At 33.8% G+C, this 20,784-nt stretch overlaps 1 protein-coding gene across 3 annotated transcripts in view; it reads right to left on the bottom strand.

Annotated features, from left to right (window-relative positions):
- The window catches only part of LOC126887867 (rho guanine nucleotide exchange factor 10), a 414,596-nt gene that overhangs the window by 20,961 nt on the left and 372,851 nt on the right, over positions 1 to 20,784 (bottom strand). For all 3 annotated transcript variants that reach the window (XM_050655766.1, XM_050655765.1, XM_050655767.1), the window contains 6 exons: positions 16,631 to 16,813; positions 14,868 to 15,164; positions 12,703 to 12,795; positions 9,404 to 9,628; positions 2,843 to 3,191; positions 1,485 to 1,831 (listed from right to left, as the gene is read on the bottom strand). In XM_050655766.1, coding sequence (XP_050511723.1) covers positions 1,485 to 1,831; positions 2,843 to 3,191; positions 9,404 to 9,628; positions 12,703 to 12,795; positions 14,868 to 15,164; positions 16,631 to 16,813 — 1,494 coding nt within the window. The remainder of the gene's footprint in view (positions 1 to 1,484; positions 1,832 to 2,842; positions 3,192 to 9,403; positions 9,629 to 12,702; positions 12,796 to 14,867; positions 15,165 to 16,630; positions 16,814 to 20,784) is intronic.

The following is a 20,784-nucleotide window of genomic DNA, read 5'->3' as shown; positions in this document are numbered from 1 at the left end:
TCTGTTTAGAACGAAAACGTTCTGCAATCGATGACATTTTATAGTTTTTAAATAAACGATTTTATACCAGAATACATCTCGAAGTTTTTACTTCTGTATTGGTTTTTTAAACTATGGTATACAGCCAACTATTGGGATTTTCCCATTGATTTAATATTTTTTTATTAAATAGCATTGAATAAACAGTACCCCAATGTACCTAAAATTTATTTATTCACACATAATTGCGATTTACACTTTTGGAAAAAAACAAAGCTTTGTGAAATATAAACAAATTTAAAGTACTGTTGTCTGGGTAATTGGTTAAGCTAAAGCCATTATATAAATAAAAAAAGTACGGAAAATAAGCAATTATTTATTGTATTTCTATTCAGAAAATGACAAAAACAACCATCTAGTTGTAACCATGTCTCCATTAATCCACTATTTTGAAAAAAGAGCCTGATAATGGAAGAAGGTTTTCCAAATGTCTTCAAAAGAGATAGTATACACAGGATATAAAAATATCTTTGGTAGGTAATGACCAAAAATACTATTACACGATCTCAGAATATGAGCAATCCTATCGTAATATAGCAATAGCTATAGCTATATTATGATCGGCACAATGTTCTGTAATTTTCAAGGGCACTTTCAAGGGCAGGGCACAATGTTCTTTAATTTTGTGGAAATGTTTTCCACGATACTTAGTTATAATGCAGTAAAATATGGCATATGGTATAAAGAAGATGAACTTGAAGGAAGTTAAAAAAAAATGTGTATACCGATTGAGAAATTTCTCATGGTTGGTAGGCGCCTTTAATGAGAGCGACAAAGAGACAATGTATTTATTATACATTTAAAACGGGCTAGAAGATATACGCCGGCAAAGTGAGATAGATAGCGCGAACAACCCCCTTCATGTCGTAGGTAGGGCTATCTCAGCACAGCGTTGCCAAAGTAGATTTAAAAAAGAAAATAACAAAGTAGAAAAAATTATAATATTTAAATTATTGTAAACGAATATAATAAACAAATTATTTAAAAGAAAAAAACTTAAGTAAAAAAATATTGTTTTCATCCATTTTAAAAAAAGTGGGTGAAAAAAGTTGAATTATATTTCAACGTTTTCACATTTTTTTTTAAAATGGATGAAAACAATATTTTTTTACTTAAGTTTTTTTCTTTTAAATAATTTGTTTATAATATTCGTTTACAATAAGTTAAATATTATAATTTTTTCTACTTTGTTATTTTCTTTTTTAAATCTACTTTGGCAACGCTGTGCTGAGAAAGCCCTACCTACGACATGAAGTGGGTTGTTCGCGCTACCTCACTTTGCCGGCATATATCTTCTAGCCCGTTTTAAATGTATAATAAATATTTACATGTCTCTTTGTCGCTCTCATTAAAGGCGCAGACCAACCATGAGAAATTTCTCAATCGGTATAGCTGTGAAATTAGGTAAAAATAATATTGAATACATGTATTAGAAAAAAACATACCTCTGTTTGATGCTGTGAACTGTACACACTCTGTGACTTCACGAAGAGCGGCATTTTTGTAGATGGTCTTTGTTCTTGTTCAGGTACTTCCCAGGCTGGAGAGTTGTTCGGGTCCAATGCCAACTGCGCCAGTCTTAATTCTGTAATCCACTCCTTCTTTATATTAGGATTATCAGTTTGGAACGTGAATATTTCCTCTTTTCCTTTGACTTTAATCACTAGCTGAAGACAACACGAGTCCATCCATGCCATTTCTTCGTCCTTTTGTTGGATTGAACTCTGGATTTGGTGAAGTATTTTTCTAGAATTATCTAGGTTAATGTCTTTGTAGCTACCCTTTAGTTGACCTAAAAAAGTTATATTTTGATCGACCTGGTAACAGCCTTACTGCCTTGGTGAAGGTAGTAAGAAAGATAATGGATGATAAAGATTATTATCAGAAGTTATTTTAGAGTAACACAGTCTAGAGTCTAGACTCTACTAGACCATTATATTTTTGCGCTTTGAAATCACTTTGGTTTTAATTAATAATCGTGTTTGTTACCACTAAGTTCTTAATCCATGATTTAATTAAATTAACGCTTGGACACTGATTGTTATTTGTAACTGATAATGCAGCTGAAATAGACGGCTAGTAGCCACATGAAAATCAATGTTTTTGTTACAATATTTTAGATAGAACCAGAGTTCCTTTCCCGTCAAGCGATTCATTGACACTAAGTTTCCAAGAAGCAAGGAATTACACGTGGATAGCCTTGTTGCCTCCCATCCCTCAGTATTACCTCTACAAACATTCCAAAAGTGCAAAAATGTATGGCCTACTCCGTATTTAAACAGTGAATATTTTTGTTAAATTATAATGCAGTTTATCACCATAGTCTCATAGTCTTTTTTTTAATGGCATGGACTTTATGTCATTCAGCCAGTCACAACATGAGGTATCTAGTGTCGTGTGTAGTGTGTGTGTTGAGTAAGTGTCTTGTTACTTTGCAAAGTCTCATAGTCAATGATTTAAATTTAAATAGCTACAGTTAACTAACTATATAAATCTATTTAAAACATGGAGATAGCTATAACTAGCTAATATGAGGCGCTCAGAGCAACAGAGGCCTAAGCCACAAAGTGAGCATTTTTAGATTAATATATCAATAAAAGCAGCAACGTTAAATCTTCAGATTAACAAGGGTCTACACAATCTACCTCTATATTTGAGTAAATGGCGCTACATAATTTGTAGCGCCATCCCATAAGCATAATAGAAATACGCATGCAAAGATTGTATTTATCTTAAAACTTCGTTTTTGGGGTTAGGCCACTGTTGTTCTGAGCGCCTCATATATAGTTTTTAAAAATCTTACCAGTAAGATCGCTTATTCTGCTCATAACTTCATAGTCGTGCATGAGGTTGCTCATCTCTGCACATAAGTTACTTGCTTCTTGTGGAGGAGTTCCTTCGAATGAGCCGTTAGACTTCACGCTTCCTCCCTTAGAACCGTGTGACGTAAGTATCCTACTAAGCGTAGGAGAAGTACTGGTATCTTGAATTTCAATGTCCGATACGGGATAGGTCCATTTTAGACTCAGTCTTTCATTGTTGCTGAAATCGTCAGCTGACTTGGAAGCTACCGCGACGCAGACAACTAGATCGTTAAGGAGAAGTAGTCGTCGGCTCTTTGCTTTGGTTATCATGCCGTTTTGGCTATATTCCTAAAAAAAAGTACAAAAAGATATAATTAACAAGTAGGAACAGCAAAAAATGCAAACAGCAAGTTAATTTTTTTCATTTGTATTGCCAGGATAGACAAATAGTCTAGGCGCCAGAGGGGTCACCGTGTCCTTTTCAATTCTGATGGACAAACTCAACGGTTTCTTATGGATTTTTGGCGGCTGATTACGAATTTCGAGGGTGGATTTCGATCCGAGTGGTTAAAAAATTGTTATGAACAATTTAATTGTTTATAAGGCTCTGGTTTATAAACTAAAAGAGATAAAAAAAAATGTTTCAAATAAAATTTGTCCCTTAATAAAAAACGAAGAAAAAAACGTTTATTAAACTTAAATCCAACAATAATTAGAACTCAAGATATTGTAAAATTAGTGCACAATGCAAATTGCAAAATAAGTATTTTTCGATGCTTTATCGATCGTAACTCGGCTTCTACACACGCAAATAAGCCTTAGAAGGTCTCAAGCAGGTTTCAAGCAAATTTGAGTTATAAACATTTATACTTTAATTAACAATAATGAGAGAAGAACTCAAAACGAACATTTTGAGCTTACGAAAATGTTCATAAGTTTATTTTTGGCCAAGATATCGATATTTTAATAGCGCGCTCTTCTCGATGCAAATTATAATTTCAATGTATATATACGTTATCTTTATTTTTCATTTTTGAAGATCCTAATAAAATTTTATTATATAATTCTATTAATTAAGATTTAAAATGAGACCTTGAAAAGCTCATTTGCATGCGTAGAAGCCGAGTTATGATCGATAAAGCGTCCAAAAATACCTACTTGACTGTGAGCCGATCTTGCGTCTCATAGCGCGCCATTAAAATATCGATATCTTGGCCAAAAATAAACTTACGAACATTTCCATAAGCTAAAATTGTTCCTTTTGAGTTCTTCTATCATTATTGTTAATTAAAGTATAAATGTTTATAGCTCAAATTTGCTCGAAACCCTTATAAACAAATTAATGTACAATTTTTTAAAGAAAATTATAACTTCAAACGGGTATAACTTTAAAACAAATGAAGATAAAGTAATTTAACAAACTTTGTTTGGAAGCATATTAATTAAGAATTAAAATGAGACCTCCTAAGGTTCATTTGCGTGCGTAGAATCCCAGTTACGATCGATAAAACTTCGAAAAATACTTATTTTGCAATTTGCAATTGGCATTGTGCACTAATTTTACAATATCTTGAGTTCTAATTGTTGGATTTAAGTTTAGTAAACGTTTTTTTCTTCGTTTTTTATTCAGGAACAAATTTTATTTAAAACATTTTTTATCTCTTTTAGTTTACGAGCCAGAGCCTTATACACAATTAAATTGTTTATAACAATTTTTTGACCACTCAGATCGAAATCCACCCTCTAAATTCGTAATCAAGAGATAATTTTTGTAAAACCTGAACTTCAAACAAACCCATAAAAATGAACAAAATCTTTAAATTCTAACACAATTTTAACTAAGTTTGTGTTTAATAGTCTCTTAACAAGAACGATTCTTTTTATTAAGGCTTCAACGTGACACCTGGTTTTGGCCTTTTCAGAATTTAGGACATCCTTTCACCGGTTTTCCTTTTTTTTCTCTATGGTATAGATATTTCACATCTCTCGATTTCCTCGTTTCGACCATCTTCTATTGAGGATATTGGGACCTTTCGTGTTGAAAGATACGTCCGGCAAAGAGACAACATGTCTCCTAAATTGTTTAGAACTTTGCAAGAACTTTTAAAACGATAGATTGGAACGAGAAGAATATCAATGTAGATGGAAAACAATAGCAGATAATGCTCGAAGAGTTCAATACTGCCACAAAAAGGGTATGTCTTAAAATAAATTAATCAAAAACTCAATTTATGACCACTTTAATCCACAGCAAAATTATTTATTATAAATTAGTTCAAGACCAGTATATCCAGCCAGTTGACTGCTACAAGTATTTGGGCAATGAGATCGGAATAAGTCGAGAGAACTTGGACTGTATTTGGAAGGATGAAGGATATTTTTAAGTTAAAGATTTAAATATGTCTGAAAGGAAAAGTATTTAATAAGTGTATTTTGACAGTGATGACCTTTAGTGCAGAAACCCTAACATTCTCAATATCAACAATGAGGAAACTACAAGTTTCGGAAAGAGCAATGGAGAAAATAATGTTAGTGGTTCCTATACATGATAGAGTACATAATGCTACTATATGCAAAAAATCAGGAGTAGCAGATGTTATTAAAAGAATCACAACACTAAATTGGAATCGGTAGGTTATGTATCAAGAGCAGTTGATGATTAATGGATAAAAAAAATTGGAAAAGAGACCTCAAATACAAAGCAAAGGAAAGAATAACGTTAAGGGTTCCTCTACGACAGGCCTGTCCAACATACGGCCCCCGGGCCACAATGCGGCCCGCGTAGGCCCTTCATCCGGCCCGGGAGTCCCTTCTCACCGAACCCACACCCACGCAGAGCCACAGAGCTCACGCACATCCAGTGATGCCACAGCTACCGATTTTTCGGTAGATCTACCTGAAATGTCCGAAAACCTGTAAAATCTACCGTTCTACCGAAATCTCCTTTTTTCTACCGCAAAAACAAAATTATTACAAAATTTCTTTAGCGGATAGATTTGGCAACAGAGTTTGGTTAATTTTCAAGAATTTTTGAATCACTTTACTTAAATAGCTTGTAACACGTGCGAGCCAGGCAGCAGATATCAGATACGGATTTACTAATACTTTTATGACCACTGACCAGTCCTTTGTGCTTTTATAAATACGATTTTGGGGGTAAAATGTATCTACCTGAATGAGTGAATAGTGAAGGATTGTGGCTTATTTTGATATAGAAGATAATTCCAAACTAAAAATAGTATTTACTATTAAAACCTTAAACAGGAGAAACTTCTGTACCTGTACCTTTTAAATTTATTATTTATACTCGCGTATAAATACGGCTAACGGTAAACGTGCAGATACAGTTCCAGTTCGGAAACAAAGCGAAGATCAGCGAATACTTAAGGGCGATACAAGCAATTATAACGGACTTAGTGAAGATTCTTTTGGCGATTTGGTTCATTTGTGTTGCAGTGTTGATTTGTGTTTGTTGCAGAACATGATGTCATCAGAAAAAAAAACGTAAAGTTGACAAAGAATGTCGAATATTTAAAAACAGTTGGACTGAAACCTTTTTTGTCATAGAACAAAATGGTAACATACTGTGCCTCATATGTCATGAAACAATATCAGTTTGCAAGGAGTACAATATAAAGCGGCATTATTTCACAAAACACGCTTCTAAATACGATGAATACCAAGGTCAAATTAGAATCGATCGAGTAAATTCGTTGAAAAAAAATATGATCGGTCAACAGGCGATGTTCAGAATACCAACAGAAAACTCCGAGACAGCCACAAAAATTAGCTTCATGATAGCAGAAGCCATTGCCAAGCGAAGCAAACCCCTATCAGACGGAGAATTTGTCAAGGAATGCTTGGAGATGTTTGCATCGGTAGCGTGTCCGGAGCAAGAAGCATTAGTTAAAAATATAAGCTTGTCACATCAAACCATAGCAAGAAGAATTGATGACATGACCAAAGATATTGAATCGTCTTTAAAAACGCAATTGAAGAAATGTGTTTTTTACAGTTTCGCACTCGACGAAAGTACTGATGTATCAGATACCGCACAGTTGGCAGTTTTTGTAAGAGGGGTAACAGAAGACTATACCGTGATCGAGGAATTGCTTGATTTGCGTTCAATGAAAGATACAACCACCGGAAAAGATATCTACGAAGAAGTAAAGAGTTGCATAGAAAAATATGAACTACAAATCGAAAATCTTTGCGGATTGACTACAGACGGTGCGCCAGCAATGACAGGAAGAACAAGTGGTTTTGCAGCTTTAATGCGCAAGAACGTCACACATACAATCATACAGCATCATTGTATTATTCATCAAGAACAGCTGTGTGCAAAAGTACTTGAATTGAAACACGTGATGGATAAAGTAGTGCAGACAGTTAATTTTATACGTGCAAGAGGACTGAATCACAGACAGTTCCAGGCTTTTCTGTCTGATGTCGGTTCAGATCACGAAGACATCGTGTACTTCAGTAGCGTTCGCTGGCTCAGTAGAGCATCCACACTTAAACGATTCTATTCGTTGCTCGACGAAGTAAAGATTTTTCTTGAAAACAAAGGTCAAGAAATTGATTTCCTAACTGATGAGCAGTGGTTGGCTGATCTGGCCTTCCTGGTTGACATTACCTGACAGTACCTCTCTGATCTTAACTTAAAACTGCAAGGAAAAGATCAATTATGCACGCAGTTATATGAACACATTCAAGCTTTCACAAAGAAGCTCATATTGTTAGAAAAACAACTGGAACAAAAACAGTTGGTTCATTGGGAGACTCTATCTGCCAGAAATCAAGAAATGTTGGACTTAGCCAAGTACGTGTCATTGTTGCAAAGATTGAGGAATGAGTTTGAAGAGAGATTCGTAGACTTCAAATTACAAATTCCTAACATGAAAGTGTTCCAAAATCCGTTTGAAATTGAAATTGATGGTGCTGTGCTGAACTTACAGATGGAATTGATTGAACTGCAAAGTGACTCTCTTCTAAAAACGGCATATCAAAGTTGCCTTCCGAACGGATTAATTGAGTTTTATAAAAAATATATTAATCGGAACCAATACCCAAACCTTACCAAATTAGCTCTTCAACAAATATCTTTATTTGGTAGTACATATATTTGCGAGCAGCTTTTTTCTCGCATGAAATATAATAAATCGAAAACGAGATCATCTTTATCAGACAATCATCTGACAGGCATTCTGCGCATAGCTACTTCTAAAATACCAGCTGACATAGATACACTGTGCAAACAGAAAAAATGTCAAACATCTCATTAGTAATAAGGTTTTTAGAGTGATAAGTAAAACTAAGGTTTTCTTCCTTAATAACGTAGGGACGTAGACAATATTCTTGTATATTTTTATTAACTGTTGTTTTTTTGTTAAATATTCCATTGATTTCAATTTGTTATTGATTGATTTTCTTTTGTTTGTATATAAAAAATACCTAGGTATTTGAAATAAAGATATCCAACTTATTTACTTTTTTTTTCTAGGTACTTATATTATAAGTACCTACTTCCTATTTAACCTACTTATCTACTTAAGTTACTGTTTTTTACTAAAAAAAGGTAGTTTATCTTTCAATACTTGCTGCCCATACTTAAAGTATCACTTTTTTGCAATGGAATAGCAAAAAAAGCAAAAAATAAAGACTACCGAAATTTGACGATTTCTACCTAAAAAAATCTACCGCAATTTGATGGATTCTACCTGAAAATTAGCAGCAGCCTACCGAAATTTTGTCCAAGACCTGTGGCAACACTGCGCACATCCATCCAATAGTCAGTCGGCCCGCTACAGTTACAAAATTACAAATCCGGCCCTCCACAAAATTATGTTGGACAGGCCTGCTCTACGACATAGAATACCTAAACCTAATGCTATTATATGCAAATGATCAGGAGTAGCAGACGTTACTGAAAGAATAACAGCACTAAATTGAACCTGGCAGGTCATGTAGCAATAGCAGTTGATGATCAGTGGACGAAAAGAATCTTGGAGTGCATACCCCGAATATAAGCAACAGTAAATAACAGTAACAGAGGGCGACCTCCGACGAGATGATGGACCGATGACATAAAAAGAGTGGCTACAAATTGGATTCACATGGCGCAAAATTAGACTAAGAAGAAAAGTATCCGAGAGGTCTATGTTCAGCAGTGAACGTTGGAGGCTAGATGATGATGACTTACATTGCTAAAATAGTAAGTAATAATATGATTTGTGAGTGCTTTTGTGAACTTTATTTTTTTTAATAGTGGCTACTATATTATGTTGTTTTACTTTAACTTTGACAGTTTACTTGATCAATAATTCTAAGAAATATAATCTTTCCCGATAGTAACTATGTTTCCATCATCTTCTACATTTTATGTTTAGCTCTTTGTGATAGAATTACTCTTATTGTACTGCATCCTACTCTCTTTTTATTACACTTCCTCGTATGTATAAAAAAACTAAATACATATCATAATTTTTGTGTTCATTTGAATAAATACTAGTATAAAAATCTCTTATTTGTAAACATAATATATAATAAAGAATACTTACCAATTGTGTTACATTATCTTCCCTTAGAAGATACCTATTACTGTCTGACAATGGCCTGACAGAGAATTTTCCGCTAATATTTCTCAGCATTTCTTTGAATGCTTGATATTGTTCCGCTTCCCTCTTTCTTTCGTTGAGCATTTCTGCCAATGATTCGAGTTGGGTTAGAGCTAGCTGGAGAGACATGCGGTCGTGATGGCCATGTGGAGTGTATTTTAATAGATCCTAAAAACAAAGAGGTTTAGAAGCTAGAAATATGACAAAAATAGTATATTTTCAAGAAGTAAATTTAATAATAGAAAATAATATAATACTGATTCGACAAAGAACTAAAATGTGATTTATGTATTTCTCGTTCATGTAACATTACTCGCATTATTTCGCACAATTTCTCTGTCGCATATTTTCGAAAAATTATGTTTCTATGATATAAGTGTACACTGTCTTATGAAATAACAGCTTTATTTTGAATATCACTCAAAATACTGTTGTAGTTAAGCCTGGTTCATTTCCTACTCAATGTTTTTTCATTGATTTAAGATTTCGCATCGCTTCAAAACATTAAATTTTCTTTGGGTATTCTTAAAATAGATTGTTAAGGGGAAAGGCGCAAAATGTCCCCTGCCAAAATGTTCAATGTGTTCTAAATGTATTCATTTTTTCGAATCCTGAGAAAACAAATAAATATTTTTTGAAAACTTTAAACGCAGAATGAAATATTACATTATTACTGAGGGCCGAAAGTCCCTGAAAACTTGTATAATGTTTATTTTAATAAGTTACAGGGGTGAAAATAAAAAAAATTAGTGTGATTTTTAATTGCAAATATTTCATTCAAAAGAAACTTTTTATTTGTTCTTCTAGCGTTTTTCTCAAAACTGCTTTTTTCAAAGGCGGTGTAACTCAAAATCTACTTGACCGATTCACCTGAACTTTTGCACAGATTTGCACCGATTTTTCAAACATTTCGTGAGGTACCGCTGTCAAGATACTTTTTGTCTTATGCCTATATTTTGTTTAACAATAATAATATCATTTTATCAAGAGGTAAAAAAAGTAGAAAAAGGTTACCAAAGCAAAACAAGCTACATAAAGACCATAGAAGGAGAGCTAGTAAGTGAGCCGGGAAAAGTTATGAAAGAATGGAAAATGTATTTCGAAACGTTACTAAACAGTGATGATGAAGATCAGGGAGAGGACGAAGACAGAACAGAGGGTGCAGATATAAGAATAGCCGAACCAACCAAAGACGAAGTGCAAAGAGTTGTAAGCAAATTGAAAAACAATAAAAGTCCAGGTCCAAATGAAATAAGTGCAGAAATGCTGAAAGCAGGGGGAAGAAAACTACTGGAAAAGGTGTATGAACTGATAGAACTTACATGGAAAGCAGAAAAGATGCCTGAAGAGTGGGCCAGAGCCTGGATAATCCCATTACATAAAAAAGGGGATGCAACGATGGTGCAGAATTACAGGGGTATTGCTTTGCTGGACGTGTGCTATAAGATATTTGCTAGGATTGTAAGAGAAAGATTAGAGGTATACGCAGAGAAACTAATAGGAGAATACCAAGCAGGCTTTAGAAACAATAGATCGACGACAGAGCAAATATTTAACATAAAAGAAATCCAAACAAGCTGCTACGAACATAAAATGGTTTTATATGCACTATTCATAGATTTTAAGCAGGCCTATGACAAAATTAATAGAAAAAAAATGTATGAAGCCCTACAGCAAATGGAAATACCAGAAAAACTAATCAAGTTAATAAGAATTACCTTAAATATGACATCTAACGAAATAGTGTGGAACAGTCACAAATCGGAAGAGTTTATAGTCAAAAAAGGACTTAGACAAGGTGACCCTCTATCAACTGTGTTATTTAACCTAGTTTTGGAAACAATTGTAAGGAACAGCAGAATAGAAACACAAGAAACGATCTACCGTAACGAACATCAATGCATGGCCTACGCCGACGACCTTACACTGCTAGCAAAAACTAATACCGAATTAAAGAAAATCATGAGAAGATTGGTCAGAGAGGCAAAAAAATTCGGCCTAGAAATAAATGAAGAAAAGACGAAGTATATGGTGCTAGGCAACACAGAAAGAGAACCTGTAGATATGCTAAAGTTAACAGCGTTCGATGGAAAAGAATATAAATTTAAACGAGTAAATCACTTTACATATCTAGGTGCCATTATAGATGAAAAAGGACACGAGCAAAAAGAACTAAAGCACAGGATAGCTAAAGGTAACCGAAAGGTCGGCAGTTTAAAAAAATTATTAAAGTCAAATTATGTATCAAGAAAGACGAAAATTAGAATATACCAAACTGTAATAAGAGCAACAGTCACCTACGGATGTGAAACATGGGTACTAAACAAAACAGAAGAAGAAATGATAGAGAGATGGGAACGCAAGGTACTGAGGACTATTTTCGGGGGAAAAAATACGGCAGATGGTTGGCAAAGAAGAACTAATCAAGAATTAAGGATGCTTTACAAGGAACCAACTGTAACAAGATACACAAAGGCACAAAGAATCAGGTGGGCAGGTCATGTCGAGAGGATGGATAGGTCAAGAATGCCAAAGAAGATACTATTAAGAAAACCAGTTGGGACAAGGAGACGAGGTAGACCAAGAAAAAGATGGTACGAAAAGTTTCAAGAAGATATAGGATCGATGGAAATTACAGACTGGAAAGAGAAAGCGAAAAACAGGATACAGTGGAGAAACATAGTGCAGCAATTTTTACATAGACATTAAATCAAATTATATAACAAATATAAGACATTAGTATATATTGTCATTTGTATTATGTAAAATTGTTATTGTTAAGTTGTAAAGCCCTAGGCCTCCAAGGCCTGTAGAGCATGTTAAATAAAATAAATAATAAATGTTGATTTTCACCTCCTTTTTACAAAAGAAAGTTATTTTGACTTCCGAGTGATACCAAAACTCAAAAATCGTTACGTAAACTAAAAAACTCGACAGCGTTACCACGAGAAACTCAAAAAACTAAGATAATAAATTATTTTTGAATTTTTTGTTTCACATAATCCAATGACGAGTTCTGATGTCCACCGTAAAATTTATTTTTTTTTGAGGTGTCTGTAAATATTTGCCACCGTTGGCTTATTTTTCAATATTTTGCCTTGAAAATTTGTTTGAATATTCTTTGAATTGTACTGAATATGTTTATTTATTTAAAAATAAAATAATTCTAACAGTTTCAAAAAAAAATTACACCCCACCTAATGGCATATCCAGGATAAATTGTAAAACAAAGTACTGCTTACCTGTAGAAATAAAATGAACTGTGGAAATCTTTGGACAGGTTTGACCATGAGTCCAAAAAATGATAATCGATCATGTGAACTGATTTGCTTCACCTACAAAGAAGAATTAACATTAAAATGGTATATTTACATTATATTTAGAAAATTAATAAACAACCAGATCTATTGTATCATAAAGTTTTTAAATTATATGCAACTAACTTTTTATCTTAAAGCAGAATAGACCACCGGTATGCGAATACTATTTGAAATATATACAAAAATGCAACAACAACAGAACTGTAAACTTTTACTGCATAACTGAGAAGAAAAAAATTGGAAAAGAGGTTCGGCAGGGAGACCCTTTGTCGCCAAAACAGGAATGGCGTCATGGAATACACATTTAAACGATTATAGTGCCACTCAAAGGGTATTGATATCGATGGACAGAAACTAAAACTAATAAGATTAACATGAGGAAACCAAACGTGTAAAATCAATGCCCCTATCCATTTAAAAAGAAAAGCTTTCAACCAGTGCGTTTTACCAATCCTCAGATATAAATCAGAAACCTTAACTCTCGCAAAAACATAAGTGAACAAATTGAGAATGACGTAAAATGGAGAGAACAATGCTTGGAATAAGCTTGATAAATAGACTAAGAAACGAGGAAGTTCGTAGACGAACTGGAACGGGAGACATTATCAAACTTATTACAAGGCAAAAATGGAGATGGGCGGGACATGTTACAAGAATGAAAGAAGGAAGACCTGCAACGTGATGAGGAAGACCTACAACGCGACGGACCGACGATCTCAAAAGAATTGTGACCAATTGGATAGCGGAGGCACCGGACAGAAATAGATGGTATATAATAGATAGATCTAGATGGTAATATATAGAGGAGGTACCTATATGTTCAACAATGCTGATTAATGATGATGATGGTGAACAACTATGATATAGGTGAATGAATATCCATATATGAACCATAAAATTTGGCATAGCTACCCTTTTTCTATAAAAAATAGTGCTGGAACATGATGCATTATAACGGTTTAGATCAGGGATTATGTGATAAGAGTTCGAGATATTGCCAACTGATCGATTTTATTGAATATACGTATTCCGGTAGGTGAGTTGACGGAATTAATAAAAAATAATAAACATAAGTGTAACGACGAACAGTAATATATTTATTTATTTTGGGTGAACAAGCGGTGTGTTTGCTTATTTTGGGTGAACAAGCGGTGTGTTTACTTATATCTCGAACGAGGGTTGATTGTCAGCGAGCCGAGGGTTTGTCTGCATCATTTGCATGCTGTGAAGTGACTGCCTTGCCGGACCACCAACTTTATGTCAACTGGCTTTGCGGTTTTGCTATAATTACTGCCTCTGCCTTTTAAGAGATGAGAAGCTTTTTGTATTTTAAGAAATTGACATAAAGAGTGTGGCGATCTGGGGCATCGTAACCTATTAGTGTTTCCTTGAAAGAAACATTAATCTTACACAATCTGATTAAGGGATAACCTTTCGTTTCTCGAAATCAACGGCATATGATTTGTATATCACATGTGGATTTTAAATGACCAATGCCGTTTCGTTTTGAGAAAAGTTATCAAAAATTAAGAAAATAAAATTAGCAAAAATAGTAATTAAAGCGTACCGCTATATACGTAATGAAAAAAAATGTGTAATGATATCCAAGGCTCCCTGTTTCGTCAGGATCTAAGAATGTTTGGGATAAACTCTACACTAAAAAGGACTTTACGCGGAACAGACTGGGTAAAAAAGTTATTTCCCCTGACCCGGCGTGTCTTAATCACAGGCGTAACCAGGATGATCCTAAGGGGGGGGGGTTACAACTACCTGAAAGGGGGGTTACCACTACTGGAAGGTCTCTGAGGGTTATGGTGTTAAGCGTATAGAGCTCAAAGTACATCCCAATGGGGGGTTTTGTTACGCCTATGGTCTTAATTGCTGTTAGGGAAGTCCTATGGATATATAGGACTGGTGTGGATAAGGTATGCCATATGTCATGAAGAGGACCTGCAGCTTTGTCATTAAAAAATATACTGAATCGTGTAATTCTAAATAGGTTATCATTAGCTGATTTAAGTTTTGTGATATTACGGTTTTATTTGTATTTTGTTAAGCTACATAAATATTGCTTGAACTAACTTTACCTTAAGAAAATCTGCCAATGCCGATTTTCTTTTAGCTTCCATTTTCGCAAGGTCCATGGCAACGGAAAAGTTGTTGATGAAACCGCTATAAATGTCCAGCACTATAGCTTTGGAAAACGAAGCTACGAACACATCACCGATCTTCTCGTCTCTGTCCCAATTTCTGACATATTCTGCTATAGCTATTCGAAAAAGTGTATGGCACTGTAAGATCTCTGGTAGTCTATGGAATAAAGTCTGGATTTTTGAACTGCTTAACACTGGAGGGTTGCTTTCTTCTAAGGGCTTTTTGTAATCCTAAGAAAAAAGAGATTTTATAGTAATTATACAAACAGAATAAAATTTTGATTCAATTGCAGTACACTTAAATGGTGTAAATGTTGGACAATTATACATTTAGTGTAGTAGTTTAAAAGGTAATAACACTGATAAAGATAATACACTGCCTGTCCAAATCCACTTTGTCTCTAATCTTGAGGTGCGCAGAGGTTTATGATGGGTCAGGGTATGGAAACGCTTTTTTTTCAGCAATAAGACAATATTTTCTTGTCTTTATTGCGATGCTCGTAATTCTTGATTTTGGCTTATTATTATCATCTTCTTCATCTTTTAGTGCCTATTCGTTTCGAATATTGGCGATCATTCTGGCTATAATTATTTTATTAACTGATGCTTTAAATAGATTAGTTGTTGTTGTGGAGAACCATTTTTCAGGTTCTTTAACCATGATATTCTTCTTCTCCCAATTCCTCGCTTTCCGAATACTTTACCTTGAATGATTACCTTCAGTAATCTGTATTTAGTGTCGTTTCTCATTATGTGTCCGAGATATTCTAACTTTCTCCTTTTAATGGTATACATCACCTCTCTTTCTTTGCCCACTCTTCGTAATATGGTCTTGTTGGTTATCCATGATATCCTTAGGATTAGCCTGTATAGCCACATCTCGAGGACTTCAAGTTTTCTAAGCTTATTATTATACTAAAGTAAAATTGGACCATCTGTAATAGGTACGTTTAAGTAAGTAGGTACATTTTAATTTTACTTTTCACTCTTCTAACTAATCAATTATGGGCATGTGATGCCCTCTTTTCTCCAGTGTCCTTTCTCCTTGGTTATTCGCATCCATCCGGGTTCTACATATTCGTTTATGCCGTCTGATCATGTAGGTTGTGGCTTTTCTTCTTTTTAATAATTGTAATGCAATGGTCTTCGTTACATGTCTTTCACCAGATATTGATCTAAAAGAAGAAAAACGTTGTTGGCCTTTGATTTTCCGAATCTGTTTTCATGTAAACTTTTCACTAGAACTAGATATTTTGGAATCCTCATATTATCCAAGACCAACTGAAGCCTTCTCCACTTCACGCAATCTAACGCCTTAGCATAATAGGTTGCAACAATAAATTCCTACGCTTTTTTCACAAATTTCTACAAATTTGCCCCCTCGTTTCTTTTTCAGGCTTAAACAGGTATCCATATGAGCAAGAAACGAAGAAAAGGTGATCGCATATAGTATGAGCCACTATACTGACCCCTTCAAATGCTTTCCTTAAATCACTATTCATCACACGCAGTTTCTTATTGTTGGTTTATACATATTTACGCCACAATCGTGATTAATATATGAACGTTATGGAATATTTCTGGGCGAAGAAATCATATAGATTGAGAATTTAGGTAATTTAATCAATTTAAAATGTAAACAAAAGCGGTATTTTTTATTTATTCTCGGATTTAAAAATGATTAAAAAAATACTTACGTTTACTAGCCTTTGTAGAGTAGCTATGTATGAATTTTCACTATGTACAATGGCTGATACTATCATCCTCCTTTTTAACTGTAAGGGGGTTAAATTAGGAGGAGGCGGGGGCAAACTGGGTGGTAGCTGCCGCCGCTGGGAAGAATTGCAGCTGGAAAAATGTAAACCAGCTTCTTCTTCTACCTGGAAATAAAACAAAGTTTGTTTTGTATGTAACTAAAGAATAACTAACAAATATGGTTTGTTATAATTAAAAACTGAAGTATGTGCATATACATAAATCTTCTATCAGTATTGCGAACTATATTCCTTATACACAGTTTTTAAAACGAGAATAAGGAATAAAGTATTGGAATATTATTGGGTATTATTAGGTGTATAATAAAGTATAGGGATTGACTAATATCTTTTCTCTTGTTTAAAATTATATGTATGATCATCTACTTTTTTAGATTATCAGCGTTATTTTGACTTTTTCTACCACCTTTAAGAAAGATGCTGCTTCCATATCTTTGCCATAAGATCTTTAGACACAAATTGTGCGACAATCAATCTTACCGTGTTTGATAACCTGCAGCAATTTGTATTTTGTAGTACAGAATGTAAATAGGTCTAAAGGCTTCCAGTTTCTTACACGGCTTCTAACAGTATCCATGCTTCAGTTGCAAACATTTGTATATTGGAGTATTTGGGAAAAGAGTCCTTAATGATAAATAGATATCGTAACAGCATAGTACAGTTTTCATTTTTAAAATGCAACTCGGATCGTATCTCTTGAATGTCGACCAATTGTCATTAAGTTCTAGTCCAAATATTTTTACTTTTAAATGCATTCTATGAGTTTTGCGCCAAACTAGAGTATCTAACAAGTTTATCTGCGTGCTTTCGAATAGTCACTTTGTCTTCTTGATATTGAACTTAAGAACCATCGATTTCTCCTTCTGTCTCCGTCTGTCACACAGTTTAACAGTTCTTGCAAGTCTTGTACTATCATCTGCGCATAAGTATACTACTACTTATCCATACACTGCACTAGTTATACCTAATATACTACATATTAAGATTAGTACCCTCCTCATCATCCTACAAAGACAAGGGCTTCTATAGAGGTTATCACAGGTCTTTCCTGCTGGAATATATTTCGGCAGTAGCCTTTATAACCATCCTGATACTTATATCCTGTCAATTTATGTTTTGAATAATCACACAAATACAAATACCGCTGAAACTATACTTTAGGAACTCATCTTTTTCCAAACAATAGAACAATTTCCAAACATTTATGGGGACTTAACCTTTAACTACACGCGCTGGCGTATTTTGTACGCCAGATATAAGAATTCTACTGAAAATATGTTTAAAAATTTAATTTTTGACCTTGTTTATCTATCTAACCTATCACTGGAATATGCTTTACACTTGGTTGTAGTTTCGTTATAATCTGCGTTCTGAGAAGATCGTAATTACCAGTGTATTATTTGTTGTTTCTGGTGGTGTACAAAATACGCGACGATTGAAGTAATTTAAGTACATCTATCAATTGTTTTTTTAGTCATTATGGCACAAAATATAATTTTCTTTAAAAATAATACCTTTTCTCATGTAAAAAATCACTATTCAAAAAATTTTTAATTAGTAATTTTATTTTTCAATGCCACTCAACAGTTAGGTTTATGACCAACAGTTGGTCTGTGTCCATTGAACTGGCAAGAACCACACGTTATCATCGAGCATTGAATCATGTTGCCCTTTGAGCACTCTTAAATTCATCTTTTAACATCGACTTAAGAGTCGCCACTAACACCAGTTTTTCGAAATTTAAATCATATTTCAAAAATTGAAGAAAATCTTCTGTGTAAAAGGTATATTTATTTAAAACCCCAATAAAGGGCCACATTAAAAGACAGAACGTTTTCGCTCTAAAGAGAGCATCACCAGTGTTCTAAGCCTAAAATATGTACAACCAAAATTAGTGAAGACAAGATTAAAAAAATTTAAAGGTTGACCAAGATAAAAAATTAGGTTATACTTACAAGCTCTTCATGCTAAGCCACCAAAAATACATGGGTTAAAACCCTTAAAACGCCGACCAAAAGTGTTACATTGGCGTGTTATATATTAAACCCTGGCGATGGGTGAAATTTAAACAAGATATACCTCACAGCATTATATGACTATACCACGTGTATGTGGGTGGTTGAGTTGATTTCTCTGTCTTCACAAAGAGAAAGGTGAAAGCCAACTAATTACAGGTGACAGGTAAGAAAGCGTTTCTGACTGATGACAGTACGAGACAGACGGTCCAACACGAAGTTTTGTGAACTGATATGTAGTTAGGTACACTAGCCAATAGTTTTAAAATTTATTTGTAGTAAAATACGATAATAACAACAAACATCATGTGCTGGGATTACAAGTATTCACTATTAAACTACCAAGAATGATATACAGAGTGAAAATAACGTTATTTAAAAACCAATTGTCAGTGGGGTTTAATAAGTGTATTACTAAAGATAGGCAACCAACCATACATGAGGTGTATTTTAAATAAAATGAAGATCTTATCCTGTTTTAATAGTTGAAAAAGAATAATTTGCCCGTATGATCTAATGCATTTAGGGCAGAGAAAATAGGTATATTTTTCCTATACTATTAAACATGGTGAAGGCAATGTCTAGGTTGAAGTTGCTATTCTTATAAGTATGCAGTTATTTGACATCCAGCACGAAGATGATCAATGTAAGTACCTAACTGAATGAAATGAGAAAGGCAACAAAGGTATGGCTTTCACCAATCTCAATCACTCTGCTGTCTGATATTTACAATTCCACAACTTGATTGCATCAATTACTTTTCACAATCTAATTTTAACTTTTAAAAAAAATTTTTCGTTTTATTTTTGAAACAACAACTTTTACTCAACACCTTCTTTCTTTATTTTCTCCATAAAGGTAATAACTTAGAAAAATCTTACTTAATTTTTTCATTGTCCTAGATATACACTTATATGGACAGAATAATATTTTTAAACCTTTTTATAACAACTATCATTCCTAATCAGTGTTGAGTAACCCTCACATACCCCATAAACTTTAACATAGTACGAATTTCAGTTACATTAATTCATCCTCCATATCAATATTAAAATATTAGACATATTGTCTCATAATTTTACCATTTTACCATCAGCCATACCTTTGTTGCCTTTCTCATTTCATTCAGTTAGGTACCTACATTGATCATCTTCGTGCTGGATGTCAAATAACTGCATACTTATAAGAACAGCAACTTCAACCTAGACATTGCCTTCACCATGTTTAATAGTATAGGAAACATATACCTATTTTCTCTGCCCTAAATGCATTAGATCATATGGACAAATTATTCTTTTTCAACTATTAAAACAAGATAAGATCTTCATTTTATTTAAAATACACCTCATGTATGGTTGGTTGCCTATCTTTAGTAATACACTTATTAAACCCCACTGACAATTGGTTTTTAAATAACGTTATTTTCACTCTGTATATCATTCTTGGTAGTGTTTGGTAGGCGTTTTAACCCATGTATTTTTGGTGGCTTAGCATGTAGAGCTTGTAAGTATAACCTAATTTTTTATATTGGTCAACTTTTAAATTTTTTTACTCTTCTTCACTAATTTTGGTTCTCTTTAGAGCGAAAACGTTCTGTCTTTTAATGTAGCCCTTTATTGGGGTTTTAAATAAATATACCTTTTACACAGAAGATTTTCTTCAATTTTTGTAATTAATGGTATACAGCCAGTTACAGGAAAATTTTTCCTTATGGATTTTAAATCATATTTCTCGATGTCACCTATTCTATAAGGTTGCTAGTTTCATCTACTAAGCAGAACGCACTGAAGATGATCTGATCTAGATCGAAAACGTTTTGCGAATCCTTTTGGATGACTTTTTAATAGTTTTTCAATAAACTTTTTATACCATTGTACAAACGAAGTTTTTACTTGTTCTGTATGATTTTTAATTATGGTATACAGCCAGCTACTGGGATTTTCCCATTCATTTTCTTTTGGTAATCTATAAAATACACGAACACAAATATGTACATCATATCATTCCTGTACCAAATGGTGTATTAGCCATGATATCTTCGCATTTGCTGAAAATGCGGGC

Source organism: Diabrotica virgifera, chromosome 7, assembly GCF_917563875.1.
Source record: "Diabrotica virgifera virgifera chromosome 7, PGI_DIABVI_V3a".
Classification (NCBI taxonomy): Eukaryota; Metazoa; Arthropoda; class Insecta; order Coleoptera; family Chrysomelidae; genus Diabrotica; species Diabrotica virgifera.
This window is presented reverse-complemented; position numbering and strand designations above follow the sequence as displayed.